At 37.9% G+C, this 21,852-nt stretch overlaps 1 protein-coding gene across 1 annotated transcript; it reads right to left on the reverse strand.

Annotated features, from left to right (window-relative positions):
• Positions 1–4,302: 4,302 nt before the first annotated feature.
• On the reverse strand, positions 4,303–21,104 carry SLC7A13 (solute carrier family 7 member 13). Its single transcript, XM_003902936.5, has 4 exons — positions 20,315–21,104; positions 13,402–13,533; positions 8,048–8,409; positions 4,303–4,904 (listed from the first exon to the last, which is right to left on the reverse strand). Exons 1-4 carry the CDS (start codon positions 20,997–20,999, stop codon positions 4,641–4,643), a joined length of 1,443 nt encoding a protein of 480 aa, XP_003902985.1. The 5' UTR covers positions 21,000–21,104; the 3' UTR covers positions 4,303–4,640.
• Positions 21,105–21,852: the final 748 nt, after the last annotated feature.

The raw sequence follows: 21,852 nt of genomic DNA on the forward strand, positions 1-21,852 counted from the left end.
AGTTGGATAATGAGGAGGACCTAGCTTCGTGGGTTGAATAATGGTCTTCTTATAAACAGATCTAGAGGAAACATCAGAATGTGACCTTGCTTGGAATAAGGTTCTTTGCAGATGTAAGAAGTTCAGGATCTTGAGACAGGAATATCCTGGATTTGGAGTGGGCCCTAAATCCAATGACTGCTAATCTTATGAGAGAAAGGAGAGGGAGATTTGTTTTTTAATTTTAATTTTATCTTTTTCTTTTTCAACTTTGATTTTAGATTCAGGGGGTACATGTGCAGGTTGGTTACCTGGGTACATTGCACGATGCTGAAGTTTAGGTATGAGACCTAATGATACCATCAGCAGGTATTGAGCATAGTACCCAGTAGTCAGTTTTTCAACCCTTGCCCCTCTCCCCACTCCCCCCTCTAAAAGTCCCCAGTGTCAATTGTTGCCATTTTTCTGTCCACAAGTACCCAATGTTTAGCTCCCATTTATAAGTGAGAACATATGGTATTTAGTTTTCTGTTCTTGTGTTAATTTGCTTAGGATAATTTTAGACTTCTGACCTCCTGCAAGAGAATAAATTTCTGTTATTTTAAGCCAGTTGAATTTGTGATAATTTGTTACGGCAGCTCTAGGAAGTGAATACAACCTCACAAAGCTATTTAAACCTGTTCCAGGCAGGGCTCAATGGCTCATGCCTGTAATCCTAGCACTTTGGGAGGTGAAGGCAGGCTGATGGCTTGAGCTCAGGAGTGCAAGATCAGCCTGGGCAATATGGCAGAACTCCTTCTCTACCAAAAATACAAACAAATTATGCAGACTTTGTGGCATGCATTTGTAGTCCCAGCTACTTGAGAGGCAGAAGTGGGTGGATCACTTGAGCCTGGGAGGCCAAGGTTGTAGTGAGCAAAGATTGTGCCAATGAACTTCGGCTTGGATGACAGAGTGAGGCTCCGTCTCAATTTAAAAAAAAAAAAAAGAATAATAAAAGTAAACCTGTTCTGAATAGGGAGGAGGTAGAAGCTTCTCAGGTAGTGTCTGCTTTGCAAATTTCATGATACAAACAAGAGATAACACCTTGAAGGCCCTATAGGTACAATATAAAAGTGATTACTTTTCAACTTCAAAGTATGTCACACGAAACTCATTAATCTTCACAGTACACCTGTGTCAAATAGCTAAGTACCACAAGCCTCAACTCAGAGAGTATAGCAAATAAGTCCTTGCCCGACGTCATCAAAGGAACTCTTTTTTTTTTTTTTTTTTTGAGACAGTCTCACACTGTTGCCAGGCTGGAATGCAGTGGTGCTATCTCGGCTCATTGCAAACTCTGCCTCCTGGGTTCAAGTGATTCTTCTGCCTCAGCCTCCAGAGTAGCTGGGACTATAGGTGCCCGCCACCACATCCAGCTAAGTTTTGTATTTTTAGTAGAAACGGGGTTTCACCACGTTGACCAGGGTGGTCTCGATCTCTTGACCTCGTGACCAACCCACCTCTGCCTACCAAGTTGGGGGATTACAGGCATGAGCCACTACGCCCAGCCAGGAATTCTTTATGGATGGCTTCGAAATAGACTCTTCTTAAAAGAAACATAGCAGGAAGATGAATTGCTGGTGGTCTGAAGTAGAACAAAAGGAATTGCAAAGCAGAAAATTTACTACACATATATTTTGTAAGGCCTTATTTCCAAAAATAATATAAAATATAAAAGCTATAATGAAATTCATGTTGCGACTTTCCTTGAAGTCTTGAAATTTTATAACCCCGCTCTTGCTACCGTCAGCCAATTTCTTGTTATCGTCCTGTGGAACAAAAGTTTCCCTGAGAAATTGTATTGACCTATTAGACTTGCCGACGTAATGTCCCACACAGTCTTAGAATAGGCAGGTCTCGGCCATGACTTACATGAAAGACGTGGGACGTTTAAGTGTATAGTGGTACCAAAACAGTGCACAAAACTAGAATATTTAAAATAAGGGAAATGATAGCTCCACTCTGCTCTGCCATAGTCAGACCACATTCAGAAAGACTACAATGTTTATGGCATAAAAATTTAAGACATCGTTACGTTGAAAAGGGCCTGGCAAGGTGTACAGGGTTCAAGGTTTTCAAAAGCAGCAACTTTGGACTACTGGGGGGTTTTAATCTGGAAAAGACACAGAGCCACAATATCTAAAAGGATATCATGTGAAAGATGATTAGACTTACCTAACAGATAGAAATTACATTACAGCTTCATATTATTAGGAAAAGCTTTTGGAAAACAAAGCTGTCCAAAGATAGGACCAGCATCTTTAGCAAGTAGTGATTCCCCCATCCCTGGCAGTATACAAACATAGATGAGCGAGTTACTTTGTGGGGCTGCTGTAAACATTTAAGATTTCTTCTCAATCTAATGTCAGTCAAATCGTTGGTTCTTCTCACTTGTAATTTGAATATCTTCCAGGTCTCCAGAATCTGAAGCTCTGATCCTGAATTTATAAAATGTGGATGATGTCTATGAAACTAAGCTCAGGAAGTATTTTGTCGCATACTGTGTTGAAAGCTCATAGGAAGAGGAAAGTTGGGCAGTTGTCTAAGTGTAGTGGAGGTTTATGTGAAGGGAATGTTGAACCATGAGGCCCACATAAGGCAACTGTCTTAGGAATAAATAAGTAGTATGCTATAAATAGATATCTACCATGCTAACTTAAATATGTTATTGGCTTCTCCGAAGAAACAGACCGATGGATGTGTATATGGAGAAAGAGCGAGAGGTAGAGAGAGAGAGAGAGAGAGAGAGAGAATTTATTTTTAAGGAATTGGCTTGGCTCACGGAATCATGCAGGCTGGAGGCTGGCAAGTCCAAAATCTGTAGTGTGGCCTGGTGGCCTGACAGGCTAGAGACCCATGGAAGAGCTGATGTCGCAATTCTAGTCCGAAGGCCATCTGCTGACAGAATTCCCTCTTGGGGAAGTCAGTCTTTGTTCTATCAAGGACTTCAACTTATTGGATGAGGCCCACTCACAATAGGAAGGGTATTGTGCTTCCCTCAGAATCCAACTATTTAAATGTTAATCTTATCCAAAAAACACCCTTGCAGAAACATCCAGAATAATGTGTGATCAAATGTCCGGGCCCCATGATCCAGCCAAGCTGACACATAAAACTAACCATCACACCAGGGGATAGTTCCTCAAACTTGACAAGTCCTTCGACATCTGTGGATGCCACCTCTGAGGGATAAAGGGAGGCCGGGAATAAAGCTGGCTAACAAAGGTCACTGGACATCTTCCCACATTCCCACTTTCTGAAGACAACTCTAAACCAGATCTTTTAAAATTCTAAGCTATGTGGATGAATTTTTTAAATTGAATGATGCTGGATGAATGTGACTCCTGGGATGCTATCCACTTAGCCATCTATTACACACACTTTATATACAACTATATCATTCCCAGTAGGTCACACTTATTAATAAATCAAAAGAAGACACAGTAATGCTGTTCTTCTAAGACATGTCAACATTTTTCTTAAAGGCACTCAAAGTAAATTAACCTAAAGATTCATGCTTCTTGTTTTATTGAGACAGAGTCTCACTCTGTCACCCAGGCTGGAGTGCAGTGGCACGATCTCTGCTCACTGCAACCTCTGCCTCCTGAGTTCAAGTGATTCTCCTGCCTCAGCCTCCCGAGTAGCTGTGATTACAGGTGCACACCACCACACCCAGCTAATTTTATATTTTTGGTAGACACGGGTTTTCACCATGTTGGCCAGGCTGGCTTTGAACTCCTAACGTCAAGTAATCCGCCTGCCTCAGCCTCCTGAAGTGCTGGGATTACAGATGTGAGCTGCCACGCCCAGCCCCATGCTTCTAAAATAGTTATTAGCTTGAAAAAAAAAAATGGGTCTAGGCACAGAGGCTCACGCCTGTAATCCCAACACTTTGGGAGGTCGAGGCAGGCAAATCACGAGTTCAGAAGTTTGAGACCAGCCTGGCCAATATGGTGAAACTCAGTCTCTACCAAAAATACAAAAAATTAGCTGAGTATAGTGGCAGGCGCCTATAATCCCAGCTACTCAGGAGGCTGAGGCAAGAGAATCCCTTGAACCCAGGACGTGGAGGTTGCAGTGAGCCGAGATCACGCCACTGCACTCCAGCCCAGGCAACAGAGTGAGGCTCCATCTTGATGAAAAAAAAAAAAAAAAAAGTGCTACATTCTAGAAGGGAAAAGCCAACTGGAAAAATGGAATTATTCTTTTCATCTTCAAATCAGCATCTTCCCTGGCCCCGCCCGCCTCAAAAAAAGACTCAGGAAAGATGAAGATAAGGAATGCTTTTAAAATTTTTAGCCATTCACTTTTATTACAGGATTCCCACAAATTCAGTAGAAAAGGGGTGGGATACAGAAAAAAGAGTTAGAGAATGGGAGATGTATAATCACTCTATCAAGCTATGCAAACCAGGACTTAAGTTTTTTACCACACAAAGCAGAGCTTTAGTTATGTATAACAATTTCTTAGTGACTTTGAAGCCAGGTACTGTCTTGGGTACTTTTGTATACATTACTTATTTCATTTGAGAAAAAAATAGTTACCATAGGAATTTCACCATGAATGTTCTATCATGTGTTTGACCTTGATTTGGAATCTGATATATGTTTTTTAGAAGGCTATTTTTTAACAGTTTGCACTTCTGACATCTGTTCCTCAGACGTATCAGGGAGGCAAATATTAAATAGTAATTGTAAATAGCAAGTCATCTTCTCAAACCAAGCCAATCTTATTTTAAAATGCATTAAAGGTATGTAAAATAGTAATCCGCTGAGAACTAACAGAAGCACGTAGACATAATGCACATTTGGAGACTTTACCAATGGTATCACAACCAAGCCCACGTCGATGACTATTGTGGTTAATGGAAATGGCAGAAACACCTGAAAAGAGCAAAGTTTGAAAAAATATTAGATATGAACATCCATGAATCATACCTCTATATTTATATAAATAAAAATGCAGAGATACAAGCTAATTAAACAGGCTAAATTAGCTGTAAAGTTGAATAAACCTGGTTTAGAAGTCAGATAAATGCCTGAGTGAAAGGAGACGTTGAAGACTCATTGTCAGGTTGGAGGGAATGGGCATCTAGCATTTGACTGTCCATGAATGGAAATAACTAGAACCATTTGCTGATAAGATCACAATCTACTGATCTGAGTACCATGAATCTGTTAAGAGGGAATTTCTAAGGCCCAATGGAAGTAACAAAAATCTTCTTTGGAAAATATCTCAAGGCAGTAAGAAATTCATGACAAAACAGAAGAACCATCCTCAGACCCTCTGTTACACAGGTAAATACTGACAGGTAAATGTTATAACTTTATAGGCTCAGCATATTAAAAAAAAAAAATCAAGACAAAAATTTTAGCTAAAACAATTTTCCCTGTTTTATATTTTGTTTTTGTTTTGCCAAAAGCCTTAAAGACCAGTCCTTGGTACCTGCTTTGTGTTAGAATTGTAACAGTTCTCTACAACATTACCCAACCTAGGGAGAAAATTGATATAAGATATAACTGATATGAATCTACATTCCCCAAAGATATATATAACACAGCCAGTCATAATTTATGAAACAAAACCCTTTCATTAGAGGATCATTTGTTGGGATTTAATCATTAAGAATCTCTTCTTGGCCGGGCACAGTGGCTCACGCCTGTAATCCCAGCACTTTGTGAGGCCAAGGCTGGTGGATCACGAGGTCAGGAGATCGAGATCAGCCTGGGCAACATGGTGGAACTCTGTCTCTACTAAAAAAACAAAAATTAGCTGGGTGTGGTGGCGGGCACCTATAATCCCAGCTACTTGGGAGGCTGAGGCAGGAGAATCACTTGAACTCAGGAGGCGGAGGTTGCAGTGAGCCAAGATCACGCCACTGCATTCCAGCCTCTCCAGCCTGGACGACAAGAGACTCTGTCTCAAAAAAAAAAAAAGAAAAAAAAAATCTCTTCTTAGTTTATAAAGCATCCTTGAAAAACATACTTTAGGCCGGGCACGGTGTCTCACACCTATAATCCCAGCACTTTGGGAGGCTGAGACAGGCGGATCACAAGATCAGGAGATCGAGACCATCCTGGTTAACGTGGTGAAACCCCGTCTCTACTAAAAATACAAAAAATTAGCCAGGTGTGGTGGTGGGCTCCTGTAGTCCCAGCTACTCGGGAGGCTGAGGCAGGAGAATGGCGTGAACCCAGGAGGTGGAGTCTGCAGTGAGCTGAGATTGCGCCACTGCACTCCAGCCTGGGCGACAGAGTGAGACTCCATTTCAAAAAACAAAATAAATTAAAAAATAAATAAATAATAAAGATATTTTATCATCTCATGGCTCAGTATCCATTATCAAATAATTGAGAGAAAAGAAAAGAGCGCTCCTGGGGGCATACAAGACAAATTTTAGCCACTTGTACTTAAGGCTGCCTTGCCTTCCTTTCTGATGCAAGCGTAAGTTGAATAATAATATAAGCAATAATAGCCATCAATGTCAGACCCTGGATTGTTTGCATGCTTTAGCTTACTTAATACATTCAATGTTAATAGGAGGTAGGTATTATTTTTTCCCATTTTAGATCTGAAGAAACTGAGGTTCAGAGGTTCCATAACAAGACTAAACTCAGCTACTAGCCAAGCAACTGGACTTGAGCCCAAAGCTCTTAATGATTATCTTATACTGTTATTTGTGTATAACAAATTTATCCCCCAGTTCATAACTTCTTTATAATTGTATGTATTAGGGTCAGTAATCTAACAAAAGTGTGGATGAGAAAACAGCAAAAGACATATTAAAAAGATCCACCATGTGAAACTATACAGAGAGTAGATGCTAGGGAGGCACATCCAAAGGGGCCTACGACCATCAACCCTGCTGTAGATTCAATCTCTCTCCCTATGTGTTCTCTGAGCTTCCTCTGCAGACCACTAGGTAGCAATTATCACACCATGATTTTTGGTTTACACGACTGTCCAGATAGATTATAACCTGCTTAAAGGCAGGAGCCAAGTCTTAATTCTTTTTCTACTCAGAGTACCTAGCAAGGTGCTTAAAATATAGTTGCCTCTTGACAACTAATACTCAAATACACAGCAATTAAGAGATGACTGGATGGAAGAAGTTGAAAAGAAGGCTGGAAAGGAAAGAAGGACATAAATCAACCATAGTTGGTGATGGGAACATTGCTTTCGTTCTCTCAGCAGTTCTTTCTTATATTTTGTATTTAGCGAGAGTCAAACACTCCAAAGAGACTGACTAGATTTAAATCTTGCTCTAATCCACGCTGTGTGAGCTTGGGCAAGTGACCTAACTTTTGTAAGTCTGTTTTCTTATCTGTAAAATGGGAATAACAATAGAATCCACCTTTCTATTACTGAGAGGATTAAAGGTGATCATCCAAGCCAAGCTTTGAACAACCTACCTAGGCAACCAAGATTATTTTATTATTCTGATCATCAGTGTCAGGGCCATCTTTCTCCAATAACATTCTTATGCTACCAAGTTTTGCTGCTTATTTGTTTTTCTACAATTAAATGGTTGTCTCCTCTCCTGTGAAAAATTTTTTCATCCAGACTGAAAGTCAGTTTAAAATAAGTAAAGTTGAAAGACTGGAATTTGCCAACAAAGTAAGTTGATGTTTCAGAACAGTGGATGTTATCACTTGTGACCTCACCTTGCCTCTTCTGTTTCTCATCTGCTAAATCTGACCCTGACTGTGGAAGACATTCATATGCATAACTAGTTACATAAGTAGACAAAATAATATCTGTTCAAAAGACTCATAATGATCTGTCTAACCATCCAGAGAACTGTTTTTCTCTCTAATAAACCATTAAATGGAATATAAGAGACTTTATATTGAGTAACCTAGCCAATAAAAATGAAAATTAAAACCAAGACCAGATTATTCTTATGTTTCACAATAACTGAGTATTCAGAAGATCTACTTATAGATGCCTTGATTATAATCTGAAATACAGTTATACTCAATATCTGTTCTTTCACACAGAAAAGAATTAGAAAATCAAATTTTACCTTATAAGGTATAGATAGATTGGGTTCCTGGTATCTCCGCCTTAGTATTCCTATCATTAATAATATAGACCATAATGAATTCGTGAAAAAAATATAGTTTATCAAATCAATTAGACTTGTTAAGATAATTGCAAGGGATCCCAAAGTGACAAGTAGCAGCACAGCTGTAAATGGAGAGGAATGACTATTAAGTGTATTAAATAGCAAAGGCAGCTGGCCCTCTTGGCTTGCAAGATATATTGGTCTCGATGATTTAAATATAGAAATCAGAAGGTTGCTAAATAATGAAGTAGAAATAGCAAAAGGCATAATCCATGCCAATGAGGGAAAAACTCGATTAGCCCATGTGATAGCTACAGCATCTGCAGGAAAACAAAAATACACAAAAGAAAACGTGTTAAAAGAGAAATACTAATGATAAACCTTTTAATATTATTTCAAAATAAAAACATAAACTTAAGGAATAACATTCAATTTGCTTAATTTTATTGTTTATTTCCTTAGTTACACTTATATAACACCTTTTAAAGGTGTCTGTTTGAGCCCTATCACACTGTATTGTAAATGGTTATCATTTTATATGTCTTCCCCAATAGACCAAGAATGTTTTAGAGGGCAAGGACAATCCATTTATTTTCTATAAAACTAGTGGATCACTCTGTGACAGACATATAGTAGGCTTTCAATAAACACTTGTGAAATGAATTGATTTTGTTGAACGGACGATTGAATCCATGCTTATTTTCTAAAACTAGTTTATAGAGTCTTAATAGTTACATTCAGAGGCCAAAAAGCACAGTGCAACACTACTGACACCAGAATGAGACTTTCCCACAGCACAGCGCAATTTGAAATACTTCGCAGAAAAAGTAACCACGTAGATTAAGAAAATAAATTACACACCATTAAAAATATGTATGACATTTGGGACTTTTCTATAGACCGATAGCTCTCAATTGGAGCTGAATTTACTCCTCAGGGTCATTTGGCAATGTCTGGAGACTTTTTTGGCTGTCACAACTGGGGAGGTAGAAGGTTGCTGCTCGTATCTGGTGAGTAGAGGCCAAGGATGTTGCTAAACATCTTATAATGCACAGGACAGTTCACTACAACAAAAAATTATACAGTATAAAATGGTCATGGTACTGAGATTAAGAAACTAACCATTAGAGAGTATTCTGCTTTTTTTTTTTTTTTTTTTGTTTGCTTAAAGATAAGAGACCTTACGGGTACTAATTTAATAAAAGTCCACAGGAAAAAAACGAACCTGTGAAGAAAAGCATCCACTGTTTGTGAGAATTCACTTGATTCAGTTCATATTATGTGAATATATGCTAGGACAGATCACTTGGTCAGAGAGAAACAAATTCTCAGTTTTTCAATGGAATGAGCACAATGGGGCCTGAGGTCCCTGGGGGTACGTGTCCTTGGAGCCTATGCTCTTGTACCAAGGTAGGTTTCTAGAGGGACTTTTGGGACATCAACATACTGGCTTATAACACAAGGTAGGACTTCCCAAATGTGACAAAATTAAAATATCATTAATAGTCCTTGTTCTTAAAGATCTTTAATTTTTGTAACCCTTTTTAAATAGCCTCAAGTGCCATTTCACTTGTTTTCCTTAGTGCTATTCTACAACTTTGGATCTTCCTTAAAAATATCTCCTGTCTCATTTATTGTTCTTTTCAGGAAGATATTGTTAGTTGTTTTTCCCGGACACCCATACCTCCATAAATTTCACATTTTCAGTCACATTTCCAAAATATTTCTTTCCAGTAATGCAAAGGAAATTCCCCTTCAATTTCCCAGTGTGCATTCTACAAACGTGGTTAGTTATAACTTGAGGAGGATCAGGTGCAGCTCTGTCAGTGCTGGCTGGCAAAAACGATACATCTTTCTACATCATCTTTAGCTCTATGCCATAAGGGATGTTTTTTCTTTGTTACACTTTCCACATGTTGTTTCTTTTCTTTTAAAAATGATTTCATATATGTTTTGGGTGAAAAGTAAAATAAATAGCACTGAAGCACATAAAGTGAAAAGTAAATGTCCCTCTCTTCACCAACCTCCCATTCATGTGCAGCAAATGTAACCACCATTAACAGCTGTTTGGATCCTCTTCCAGAAATTTTGTATGAATGTATAAGCACCGATTAGGGTTGTGTATGAGTGTGCATATTTGTGTACGCTCACTTAGGCTTGTTTTTGCAGGTGCATCTTGCTCTTATTGGTACATTTGCATGCATCTAATTTTTCTAGCAAATTCTCAGCATTCCATTATATAACTGTCAATGACTTTATCTACCCATTTCATATTGTTTTATTTGTAGTTTATGTTCAATTTCTTGCTAATATAAAATGGGCTTTAATGAAAACACTCATGCCTTCCATTCTTGATAGTTGTTCAAGTCTCCTTAGAGTAAATTCTTAGAAGTGGGACTTGTGAGTCCAAAGGTATACACATTTTAAAATAAGGATGATGTTACAAAATTGACCTCGGAAAATAATTGCATTAATTTACCAATAAATGATTCTAAAATTCTCACTTTCTCTTCAAAATTCTTTTATTATTATTTTTAATTAATTTATTTATTGTCTATCATTGGCTATCTTTCCAAAATTCTTAACCATATCTGGGTACTTGGGACCAGCTACTTTTAGGTTGTATCTGGACAGGGAAACCTTCTCAGCTTCTGCTTCCATAAAATGTATTTACTGTTTTAGATTATCTTGTCCTATGCCAATTTTCTCTAGTTTTAAATATGGCATGGAACTCTCAAGAAAACCAAATGTGAGCACCCTGTCAGCAGTCTGTGGCAGGACTTTGGGAACAACGAAATCCTCAATTTTCAAAGCTGGGACAGGGCTCCTCACTACGTCATTTCCATACACATTGTTCTAGCAGAACACCCTTCCCTTCTCAGTTGTGGTACTTATTCACAATAAAGGCTTTTTGTTTCCCTAGGAGGAAAATATGTGAAGAAACAAGTCAGAGCTCTGACATGGACACAGACGAAAACATTACATAATTAATACCATTGTTTCTTTTTCTATGTAAACCACAGATATTAGAATCTAATATTTATCACAGCCTGGTATAATTCTTTCAATGTTCCTTAAATAAAATGTAGCATACAATTCATGCCATGTCATAGATGCTCTATATTCATCTGGGAACTTTTCACATTTTTTACATATACCTGTTTGAAAAAAATACATCTCTTAATCTTTAAAATTTCTTAATTTGAGAACCTAGGTTTGGGCCTGGTGGTTCACGCCTGTAATACCAGCCCTTTGAGAGGTCAAGAGGGAGAATCACTTGAAGTCGGAACAGCCTGGCCAACATGACAAAACCCTATCTCTACTAAATATACAAAAGTTAGCCAGGTGTGGTGGCCCATGCCTGTTATCCCAGCTACTCGAAAGGCTGAGGCACAAGAAGTGCTTGAACCCTGGAGGCGGAGGTTGCGGTGAGCAAGATTGTGCCACTCAACTCCAGCTTAGGCAACAGAGCAAGACTCTGTCTCACAAAAAAAAAAAAAAAAAAAAAAAAAACCCTATTTCTTTTGCTTATAAGTTCCCCCTTATTATACAAATTTTGCACCTTAAAGAAAATGTGTAATATTCAGTGCAAACAATAAAGTAAAAATCATATACAATATCATTCCTGTTGATCACCATTACTAGCTACTTATTTACTGTTTTACATCATTATATTCATCCTGACTTTTTCCTCATTATTGAATTATAAACATTGTCCCTTTTCTTCAAGTGTCCATCAACAATATCATCTTTTACAAATTACAGAATATTCTGTTATATAGATTTCCCATAAATTTTTTATTTGTTTCAAGTTTATTGGATATTTTTATGATTTTTAATTTTTGCTATCATACATAAAGCTATGATTACTATACCTATACATGTATTTTTTCATGTATGACTCTGATTTTTTTCTTAATTTAAATTTCCTGTACAATAAACATGCAGATATTTGGACTCAGAAACATTAATTTAGAATTTAAACAAAAAGTCTAAAAATGATATGCCTAAAAAATAAGCATTGTAGCCAAATTACAAGTGATGATGGTCAAAATACTTCATGAGTTTTCCACACATGCCAAAACCATTGTGCCACCTACAAAATTGCTGTAACCATTATGACACCAAAGGAGATATTCATGACTTTTTAACAACCCGTATGGATGGAGCACTGGTAGTCATAACAGACGCCAGCTTCAACGAACCATAACAACAGTGCTAGCTGACCAGCAGCCCCGACCACACCCACTATTAACTTTGTAAATTTATTCTTTACATAATCAAAGTAGTTAACAAATCACTGCTTGTTCTGATCTGACTTTGCATTTGGTTTGTTCTCACAGACACTCAGAAGCTTGATTACATCTAGTTTAGAAGTGCCTAAGATACCTAGACCATTATGAATCAGCACTGATACCATATGGCAGCACCCTGCAGGGCAGTAACATAAGAATTGAGGCAAAGTTTACCAGAATTTTTTATCAAAATCTCCCTTAGGTTTGCCTCCATGCCTCAAAGATTCACCAAAACAATAATAGCTGCTCAAAAGAGATTAGTCCTGAAGGTACTGGGTGATAGATTTATCTCATGAGGTGGTTTAATGCTGACTTGAGGAAATTACTAGTCTTCCACTTCCCCTGTTTCTCATTTCTTTCCAAATTTCCTTTTATTCCTTGAATCTATTACTCATTTTTAAAGGTATATTTATTTAAGATTTTCTCATTCTTTTACTCTTTATTCTACAATTTGGCTTCTAAGATAGCTATTTTTTGGTCAGATTTCCAATATGTTCAGGACCCTTTGCCACCATGAATTTCAGAGTTGTTCATGGTAAACCGTATTGTTTTATACATCAATATTAATTATATGCATCAATTGAACATTAGCATCTACTCTTTTGACTGCCAATATTCTACATTTCAACTTGATCATTTTTTGTGACACCTGGAAAAACATTGAGACTCAAACATTTTGAAAGTTTTACAATAGATGTAAACACTGATTACATAGTGTCACTCTGGTGAGATGAGATCATGAAAGGAATACTAATATTTTGAATCTGATCTACACCATACATCAACATTATATACATCTTTCCATACTATCAGAAAAGGCATAACCATGCTTAAACATGAATATCTTTTCTAAGACAAATCATTCCCTTTGGCCCTCTGTTATTTTAGAAAATTATAAGTTGATTATATATATAGAATAGTGAACAGTAAACAGTGGTCCTGACTGGTGAAATGATAGTTAAGGTATGTTGAAAGGACCAGCACTTTATTTATTGTTTTAGCCATTTGCATACAAACCTGAAGAGAGAATTTCCCTGGGTGTAAGAACAGTCAGATAGGAAATGTTAACCAGTAAATAAACTACAGTCACCAGAGGTAACGCAGTAAATATGCATTTGGGAATTGTTGTTCTGGGTTTCTTCAGCTCCCCTATAACACAAAAGAGGACAAAATCATAATTGGTAAACATTATTTCTAAAATTCATTATTTTTTATTAATATTTTTGTATTTGTATAAATTTATGGGGTACAAGCATACCAAGGATGGTTATGCCTTTTCTATGATTGTATTACATGCATAGATTGTGTGGTGGTCAAGTCAGGGTTTTAGGGTATCCATCACCTGAATAACGTACATTGTACCCATTAAGTAATTTTTCATCAGCCACCTGTCCACTCCCTCTCCCTTCCAAGTCTCTATGGGTCATCATTTTACTCTCTACATCCATAAGTACACGTTTTGTAGTTAATTATGAATGAGAAGGTATAATATTTCTCTTTCTATTTTTGAGTTATTTCACTTAGGACGATGGTCTCCAGCTGCATTCATGTTTCTGAAAAAGACATGATTTCATTATTTTTTATGACTGTGTAGTATACTGTGGTGTGTATATATATGTATATACAAACACACAATAGTGTTGTGATAAACATGAGTGCAGGTATCCTATTGATTTTTCTTTTGGATAGACACCCAGTAGTGGGATTGCTGGATCAAATTGTAGTTCTATTTTTAGTTCTTTGAGAAATCTCCAAACTGTTTTCCATAGACATTATACTAATTTACATTCCTACCAGCATCTCTCCATGTGTCAAGAATTGGGCTAGGCTCTTCCTATTCATTCAGCCACCACCACTACACATACACTGAAATGCGCGCACACACGCACACATATACACACAAGCACACACTGGTGGACTGCTACACACCCACCTGCCTAATATAGCTAAATGAAGAAAAATATGAAATATGCTTCATTTTCTCCATAGATGGTAAAATTTCTGAAGAAAGACTGAAGAATAAAAAATGAAATTGGAGCCCGTAAGTCCTGTACCATTTGAAGCCTACTTACGTGTTTAGCCTCATCTATTAAGTCCAGGCACTGAGTTTGGATAGTGGGAATCCAGCAGTGAGCAGAAACTACATGAAGTTCGACCTCAAGAAGAAAAGCTACACATGAGTTAAATAATTGCATAAATAAGAGGTTAAAATAATAAAACTATGGAAAGTGTCTGTATGAAAAGAAACTAAGTGCTATGGAGATATATTACGTGACAATGTGATAGTTTCTCTTGCTATCTGTGTTTCATATATAGACAGATACAGACAGACTGGCCTTTGCAGTTCCTCAACAATGTCTTCTCCCTTCTTGCCATAGGGTCTGTTTTCTTATGTGGAATGTTCTTTCCTAGTGGCCTAGTTGACCTCTACCCTTCCTTCAGATCTCAGGAAAATAATTACTTCTTGGAAAATGGGAAAGGAAACTCTCTCCCTGGCTAGCAAAATTTTCCTATTATACATTTCTCATATCGTATATTGAAAGGAGTTAAAGAGTCCGTCATAACTTCTCTCTCCCTGTATGCTCTTGACCATTCCTTTATGCCAATATTAAGTGCAAAGAAGGCCAAAACAGTTGTAATTTAGCATCATATAGAGTGGATTTTCTAGGACAGTTTTTATGTTAAATATTGTTCCATTCATCACACCGTTTCCCCAAAGTTTGTCCTACCCGGAAAATTGCTCTGTGCCATGAAGAAATGATCATCTATAACCATAATATACAATGGCACCCTGTGCCCTGCCCAGTGGCAAGGAACAAAGAACAGACCTCAGATCCACCGGAAGCCAATCATTTTCAGTATACAAGAAAATTTATCTCAAGGATTTGAACCAAAGGTCAAGAGAAAAGCAACGTAATGGTTTTAAAAAAGAAAGGAAGATGAGAAAACAATTTTTTTTTAATTTCTAGAACTTCCCTATTTTTTCATATTAATTATTTATTTTATGGAGATGGGGGTCTCGCTATGTTGCCCAGGCTGGTCTTGAACTCCTGGCCTCAAGCAATCCTCCAGTCTAGGCCTCCCAAAGTGCAGATTAAAAATGTGAGTCACCACGTTCAGTCTGCTTCCCAATTTTTTTTGCTCCTGAAGATTGGTTGCCCAAATCTTCCTTAAAATATAGCACAATCCTTCCAGTAAGTTCCCCTTTTATTGCTTAAGCTAATGTGAGTGGGTTTCTGCTATTTAAAACCAAATCCCCTTTGCTAATAAATATCTATCATTTGACTATATCAAATTTCTTCTATCTGTGTCTGCCCAGGGGTTGGATCTAATGCCCATGGGGTACACTAATCTGAGCTGATTAAGAACTTGAACAGTAAAAAATTTGAGAAGGTTTTAATTTTAACCCTGCCTGCACCACTTACTATTGTGGGACTTCTGGACAATGTATTGGCTGTCAAGGTTTCAATCTCCTTATAGTGAAAACTATAGGGACAACAAGATTCCAATCCTAGTGTTTAGCATATAGTAAGTGCTGAATATATAGTTGTTGTTAATTACTATAGTTATTAAAGCTTTGGGACAAAAGGGCAATTTTTTGGATTAATTGTACTTTCTTCTGAGCCTTTTACTTGTTCTCATCATGTACTTGATTTGTAAAAAAGGAGATGGAGATTACAATTTAATTTATAATAAAAAGTTATAATAGCCAGACAGGTGACAAATATCCTTGACTCTTGAACTTAGAAGATGGGTATTCCAGCCAGGTGTGGTGGCTTACATCTGTAAACCCAGCACTTTGGGAGGTATAGGCAGGTGGATCAATGGAGCCCAGAAGTTAAAGGCCATTCTGAGGAACATACCAAAACCTCGTCTCTACTAAAAATCCACACACAAAAAAAAATTAGCGGGGCACGATGGTGAGTGCCTGTAGTCGCAACTACTCAGGAGGCTGAGGTGAGAGGATCAATCGAGCCCAGAAGGTCAAGGCTGCAGTGAACTGTGATTGCACAGCAGCACTCCAGCCTGGGTGATAAAAAATAAAAATTTTAAAAAAAGATAGGTATTCCTACACCTTGCAAAGTCACCTGTCTACAAATCACTATTTTGCAGGTAAAAGTGTTACTTAAAACTTAAATGTACTTAAGACTTATTTTGTAAGTTAGCAACTCCAGCACACACTGAAATTCCTCCAACTTTTGTTCACCACTACAGGCTTGTGAGGAATTCCATAACAGTTTATAGGTCAGCATGAATAAATTCTGTAAATATATTTTCAGCTGACAATAATTATCTAACAATGACACATCTCTGCAATGGGATACAATGAAACTGGCTCAAATAAAAATCCAGAAATATTGCTTCTAGCCTTGAAAGCAAGAAACAATGAGAAACTTTTGCTCTTTATGCCAGCTGCTGAAATTGGCCCATTTAATCACAAGCCACGTAAAACAGAAATATCCTCATAACTTTCTTTTCTCAATACCTTATTTTTAACTCAATGCAAACTGACTTCCTCTCGTGTTCAAAATTCACCAATGACTTCTTACATTATCAGTGATGGTGCTCTAGCCAGTCCTCATGCTCCTTGACTTCTGAAGCATTTAACCAGATAGATTATCCCCTGCTTTTTTGAAATATATTCTGATTTTCCTCTATAACACTCTGAGCCTCCTCTGGCTTCTTCATTGAATCTTCTTTCTCTACCTCCTGCTTAAAAGTTGGCATTGTCCAGTCATCTGTCTCCCTCCGACCCTATGGCATTTTGTCCTTCGTCTGTCTGTGTACTTGCCTTAGTAATCAACCCTATGTATTTTGTCCTTCATCTTTGTATGTACTTGCCTTAGTAATCATATCTAATACCAAGACTCTCAGATGGAAACCATTTTGTAGTCACCTGAGGTTACATACCTTGTCTACTATCTATGCTGCATGCTTCTATTCTCCACGGCTTCACTCATATTTTTCTGGAATTTTATGGGTTCAATTCAAATTGCCACCTTTTCCACTCAGTGACAGCAAAAAGTGACCTTTCTGCTGATTTCCAAAGTAATTATATTGTTCCGTTATGGCTATTAAATAGTGTATCAAAGTATTCGTTTATAAGGCAAGAATTATAGTGATTTTAAACCATGATATACATTTTGCAGATTAAAAAAAAGAGACTGGAAAGGAGAAAATACTTGCTATAGTTGGTAATGGCAGACCCAAATCTAGGTATTGCCTCTCCTACTAGACCGTAAGCCTCTTTGATAAAGACTGTATCTTACTCATCTTGAGGCACTAGTACAGGGTTTTAAAAACAGTCTTTGAAAAGATGGTGGCTAGTCAAATGATTTCACGAATGATAGATAAACTAGTGGCGGGGGACTTGAGATTTTAAAAAGTTTTGTTCAGTAGTTAAGAGTCTGATACATATTTAAATAACAAGGAAAAGAACTGATTTTTTAAAAAAAAATTGAAGTTGAGAAAAAATGAAATAAAAGAATGTGAAAGAAAAGTCCTTAAGGTGATGGGAGGGAAAAGATAAAGAATTCAAGGGAAAAGACTGACTTTGAAAATGAAAAGATGAAAACTTCTGTTCTAACATTGAAGGGAAGGGTATATAGCCTCAGAGCAATCTACAATATCTATGCTTCTCTACTCTTTAAAGATACTTAAGAACCTACAAAGAGCAAAAAGCAGAACTACCATTTGACCCAGCAATTTCACTACTGAGTCTCTACCCACAGGAACAGAAATTGTTATATCAAAACGACCTCCGCACTTGCATGTTTATTGCAGCACTATTCACAATAGCAAAGTCATGGAATCAACCTAAGTGTCCATCAATGCATGACTGGATTTTTAAAAAATGTGGTATATATACACCATGGAATATCATGCAACCATAAAAAGAATGAGATCATGTCTTTTCCAGCAACATGGATGCAACTAGAGACCATCATCCTAAGAGAAATAATTCAAAAACAGAAAATCAAATACTGTATATTCTCACTGATATATGGGAGCTAAACAGTGAGTACACATGGATATATAGAGGAAACTGTGACACTGATGATTCCAAAAGTGGGGAGACTGGGTGGGGGCTAAGGGTTGAAAAATTACCTATTGGGTACATGTTCACTGTTAGGGTGATGGGTACACTAGAAACCCAGACCTCACTATTATACAAATAAATCCATGTAGTAAACCTGTACATGATCCCCGAATATATAAGAATAACGATGCTTAAGAGCATAGTAAAAGTGCAAGGCAAAAATCCAGCACTTGTTGCTCTTCTCTGATGTCCTGAGTGAATCAAGAAGATGCTGTTCCACTTTGGCACCCACTTCAGTCAGCTGCCCAGTGCTGTCATTGCGGTCAAGGGGTCTGAACTGCTGGAGAAGTTCCTGTTTTGGGTGTCCAGGGAGTACTCGTCTGGAGGCTAGCGGGAGGAAGGGAGCCTCTTTCGGGCTCCTATAATCCTGGTTATAGTATCTTTGCATTGTGGGCTAACTTATTATTTATTTATTTATTTATTTATTTTTCTTTTTTTTGAGACAGGGTCTCACTCTGTAGCCCAAACTGGAGTGCAGTGGTGCAATCACAGCTTACTGCAGCCTCAAACTCCTGGGCTCAAGCGATCCTCCCACCTCAGCCTCTTAGTAGCTAGGATTAAAAGTGTGCACTTCTATGTTCAGATAATTTTTTCAGAAATCTGAGGAGGTGGCCATGTGTGGTGGCTCATGCCTGCAATCCCAGCACTTTGGGAAGCAGAGGCAGTTGGCTCACCTGAGGTCAAGTGTTCGAGACCAACCTGGCCAACATGGTGAAAACCTGTCTTTACTAAAAATACAAAAATAAGCCGGGCATAGTGGTGCACACCCGTAGTCCCAGCTACCCTGGAGTCTGAGGCAGGACAATTGCTTGAACCCGGGAGGTTGCAGAGAGCTGAAATCACACCACTGTACTCCAGCCTGGGCAACAAGAGGAAAACTCTGTCAAAAATGAAAGAAAGAAAGAAAGAAAGAAAGAAAGAAAGAAAGAAAGAAAGAAAGAAAGAAAGAAAGAAAGAAAGAAAGAGAAAGAGAGAGAAAGAGAGAGAGAGAAAGAAAGAGAGAGAGAAAGAGAGAGAGAAAGAGAAAGAGAGAGAAAGAAAAAGAAAGAAAGAAAGAAAGAAAAGAAAAAAAGAAAAGAAAGAAAGAAAAAGAAATCTGAGGAGAGGGATCTCACTATTTTGCACAGGTTGGTCTCAAACTCCTAGGCTCAAGCAATCTTCCCATTTCGGCCTCTCAAAGCATTGGGATTATAGGCATGAGCCATCACACCCAGCCCTAATTTAACTTTTAAATGCATCCAAGGTTGTTGTAGGGTGGCAGCTTTTATAATGCACACAAGAAAATTATAGCTTTATCATTAATTAGAATGCTTGATGTGAAAAAGGTCAATTGCATGTAAAATCGGTTTGTATTACTACATTCATCAATGAAAGGAAAAAGTTATAATAAAATATAAAACATAATTCCAAAAGTAAGTAAATAAAAATACTTAGAGCCTCAATGTGTCATACCTACCTACAACACAAACATAGTCCAGCATTGGATCATTCCTGGATTTACAGTTTCATGGGTGGGGAATATTTTCACAACCCCAGCTTTCATCCATTAACAGAAAGGAAACAGATTAACACAGAAGTCACATATCTGTGGTCCCAGAAAGGAAAGTTGAAAAAGAGAAGCTGTTCAATCAAATAAGTACCTTAGAATAAACAGGAAGATAATTAAGAGTAGGTAACAAGTGCAAGGCTGGCATGATCTGATTTAGAAAGTCACAAAGAAGAAAGAAACATTGAATCATTTAAGACTCAAAATACAACAAATGATAGGCATTTCATACTGTATGCAATAAGTCATGATTTTAGATTTTTTTTTCCTCAATGGATTGTTACCTGCTATAAGTGTAAAGCATGCCCCGCCTGAATATGCAAAATATCCTTGGAAGATGGCTTGTATAAGGTGAGAGATATCTGGAAATTCAGCATCAAAAGCATTCTGAAACCGTTCTACATTCTCCTTTTTCCCTCTTACCAGGAACACTACCCCAGTTAGGGAAATGAAGCCCAGTATGGACACTTTCAGCACCGAGCTAGCCATCTGAAGCCAAGTCACTTCTTTCACACCACGAGAAGTCAGAATTCCTACAATCCACAACATGGCCAATGCCAGACATTTCTTTGGCAGCTTTGGGACAGAGCAGCTGGGGAAAAAAGGCTGGATGCTGTACTCAGCAAGGAGCAGAGCTTGGCCAGCAACTACCCCTGACCCCAGAAACAAGGATGTCCAGAGATTCAAGAAAGCAACCGTGGAGCCAAAGTATCTCTTGAGAAAGTAGTATTGAGCTCCACTGCATGGGAAGCTTATACTTATCTCTGCAGAGCAAAGAGTTGATGTCATGGCCAGTACGGCACAGCCAGCCCAAACGCACAGGGAGACTCCCACGTTCATGCAAGAGTATGCCAACACACCTTTGGGGGACACAAAAATTCCTGCACCAATGATATTAATAAGTAAAAAACTTGTGCCCCAGCAATATCCAAACACTCTCTTGAGCTGTATTTTCTTCCCTCTGTCCATTGTAATTGAAGAGTTTTCAAATTCTATATAAATTACAATTTCTAGATTTTCCTGCCTATGTAGCTGCAAAGGATGTTGATGGATTCCTGAAATAAAATAATGCTGTCCTTTCTGTTCCCTTTTCATTAAGTATAGCTTGGTTTTAATAATTAACAAAATAGAGGTGGAAGATGGGGACAAAAAATAATAAGTAACAAAATATATGTGACACATTCAATAAAATAGACCAACATGTAGAAGGCTTTGGTCTGACTTGTCTTTCAATTATTATCAAAATAATGCACTCAGATTTTTTAAAAAAGGAATTTCCAAGAAGACATGGGTTACAGTACAAAGCTGGGGCTTCCTGCTCTGCTTCACTGCTTCCAAAATGCATTCCTAGTTCCCTCCTTTGGAAACAATCATTTTATTTTATTATTTTATTTTATTTTTTGAGACAGAGTCTCACTCTGTCACCTAGGCTGGAGTACAGCCTTGACCTCCTGGACTCAAGTAACCCTTCCACCTTAGCCTCCCAAGTAGCTGGGACCACGGGCGTGAGCCACCACACCTGGCTAAGGTTTTTGATGGTTATTGTTTTGTTTTATTTTCGGTAGAGACGAGGGTCTCACTTTGTTGGCCAGGCTGATTTTGAACTCCTGTGCTCAAGTGATCCTCCTGCCTTGTCTCCCAAATCGCTGGGATTAAAAGCCAACCATTTTAAAGTGTGTATGGTTTTAGATCTTTTTGGTGGTTGCCTTCATAACTCTAAATAATACAAAAAGACTTTTATTTCTAAATATCTGAACTTTAGAAAGCAAATACTGACCTCTTCCCATGAACATGGAGGAATTAGCTCACTATCCTTTCACTA

The sequence above is a fragment of the Papio anubis genome, chromosome 8, assembly GCF_008728515.1.
Source record: "Papio anubis isolate 15944 chromosome 8, Panubis1.0, whole genome shotgun sequence".
NCBI classification, from domain to species: domain Eukaryota; kingdom Metazoa; phylum Chordata; class Mammalia; order Primates; family Cercopithecidae; genus Papio; species Papio anubis.

Coding starts and splice junctions, on each gene's coding strand:
- SLC7A13 (XM_003902936.5), bottom strand. CDS start 20,999: ATGGACAGAGGGAAGAAAATACAGCTCAAGAGAGTGTTTGGATATTGC. Junction 13,534..20,314: donor ATGCTTTACACTTATAGCAG/GTAACAATCCAT, acceptor TTTGTGTTATAG/GGGAGCTGAAGAAACCCAGA. Junction 8,410..13,401: donor CAGGGAAATTCTCTCTTCAG/GTTTGTATGCAA, acceptor GTTTTCCTGCAG/ATGCTGTAGCTATCACATGG.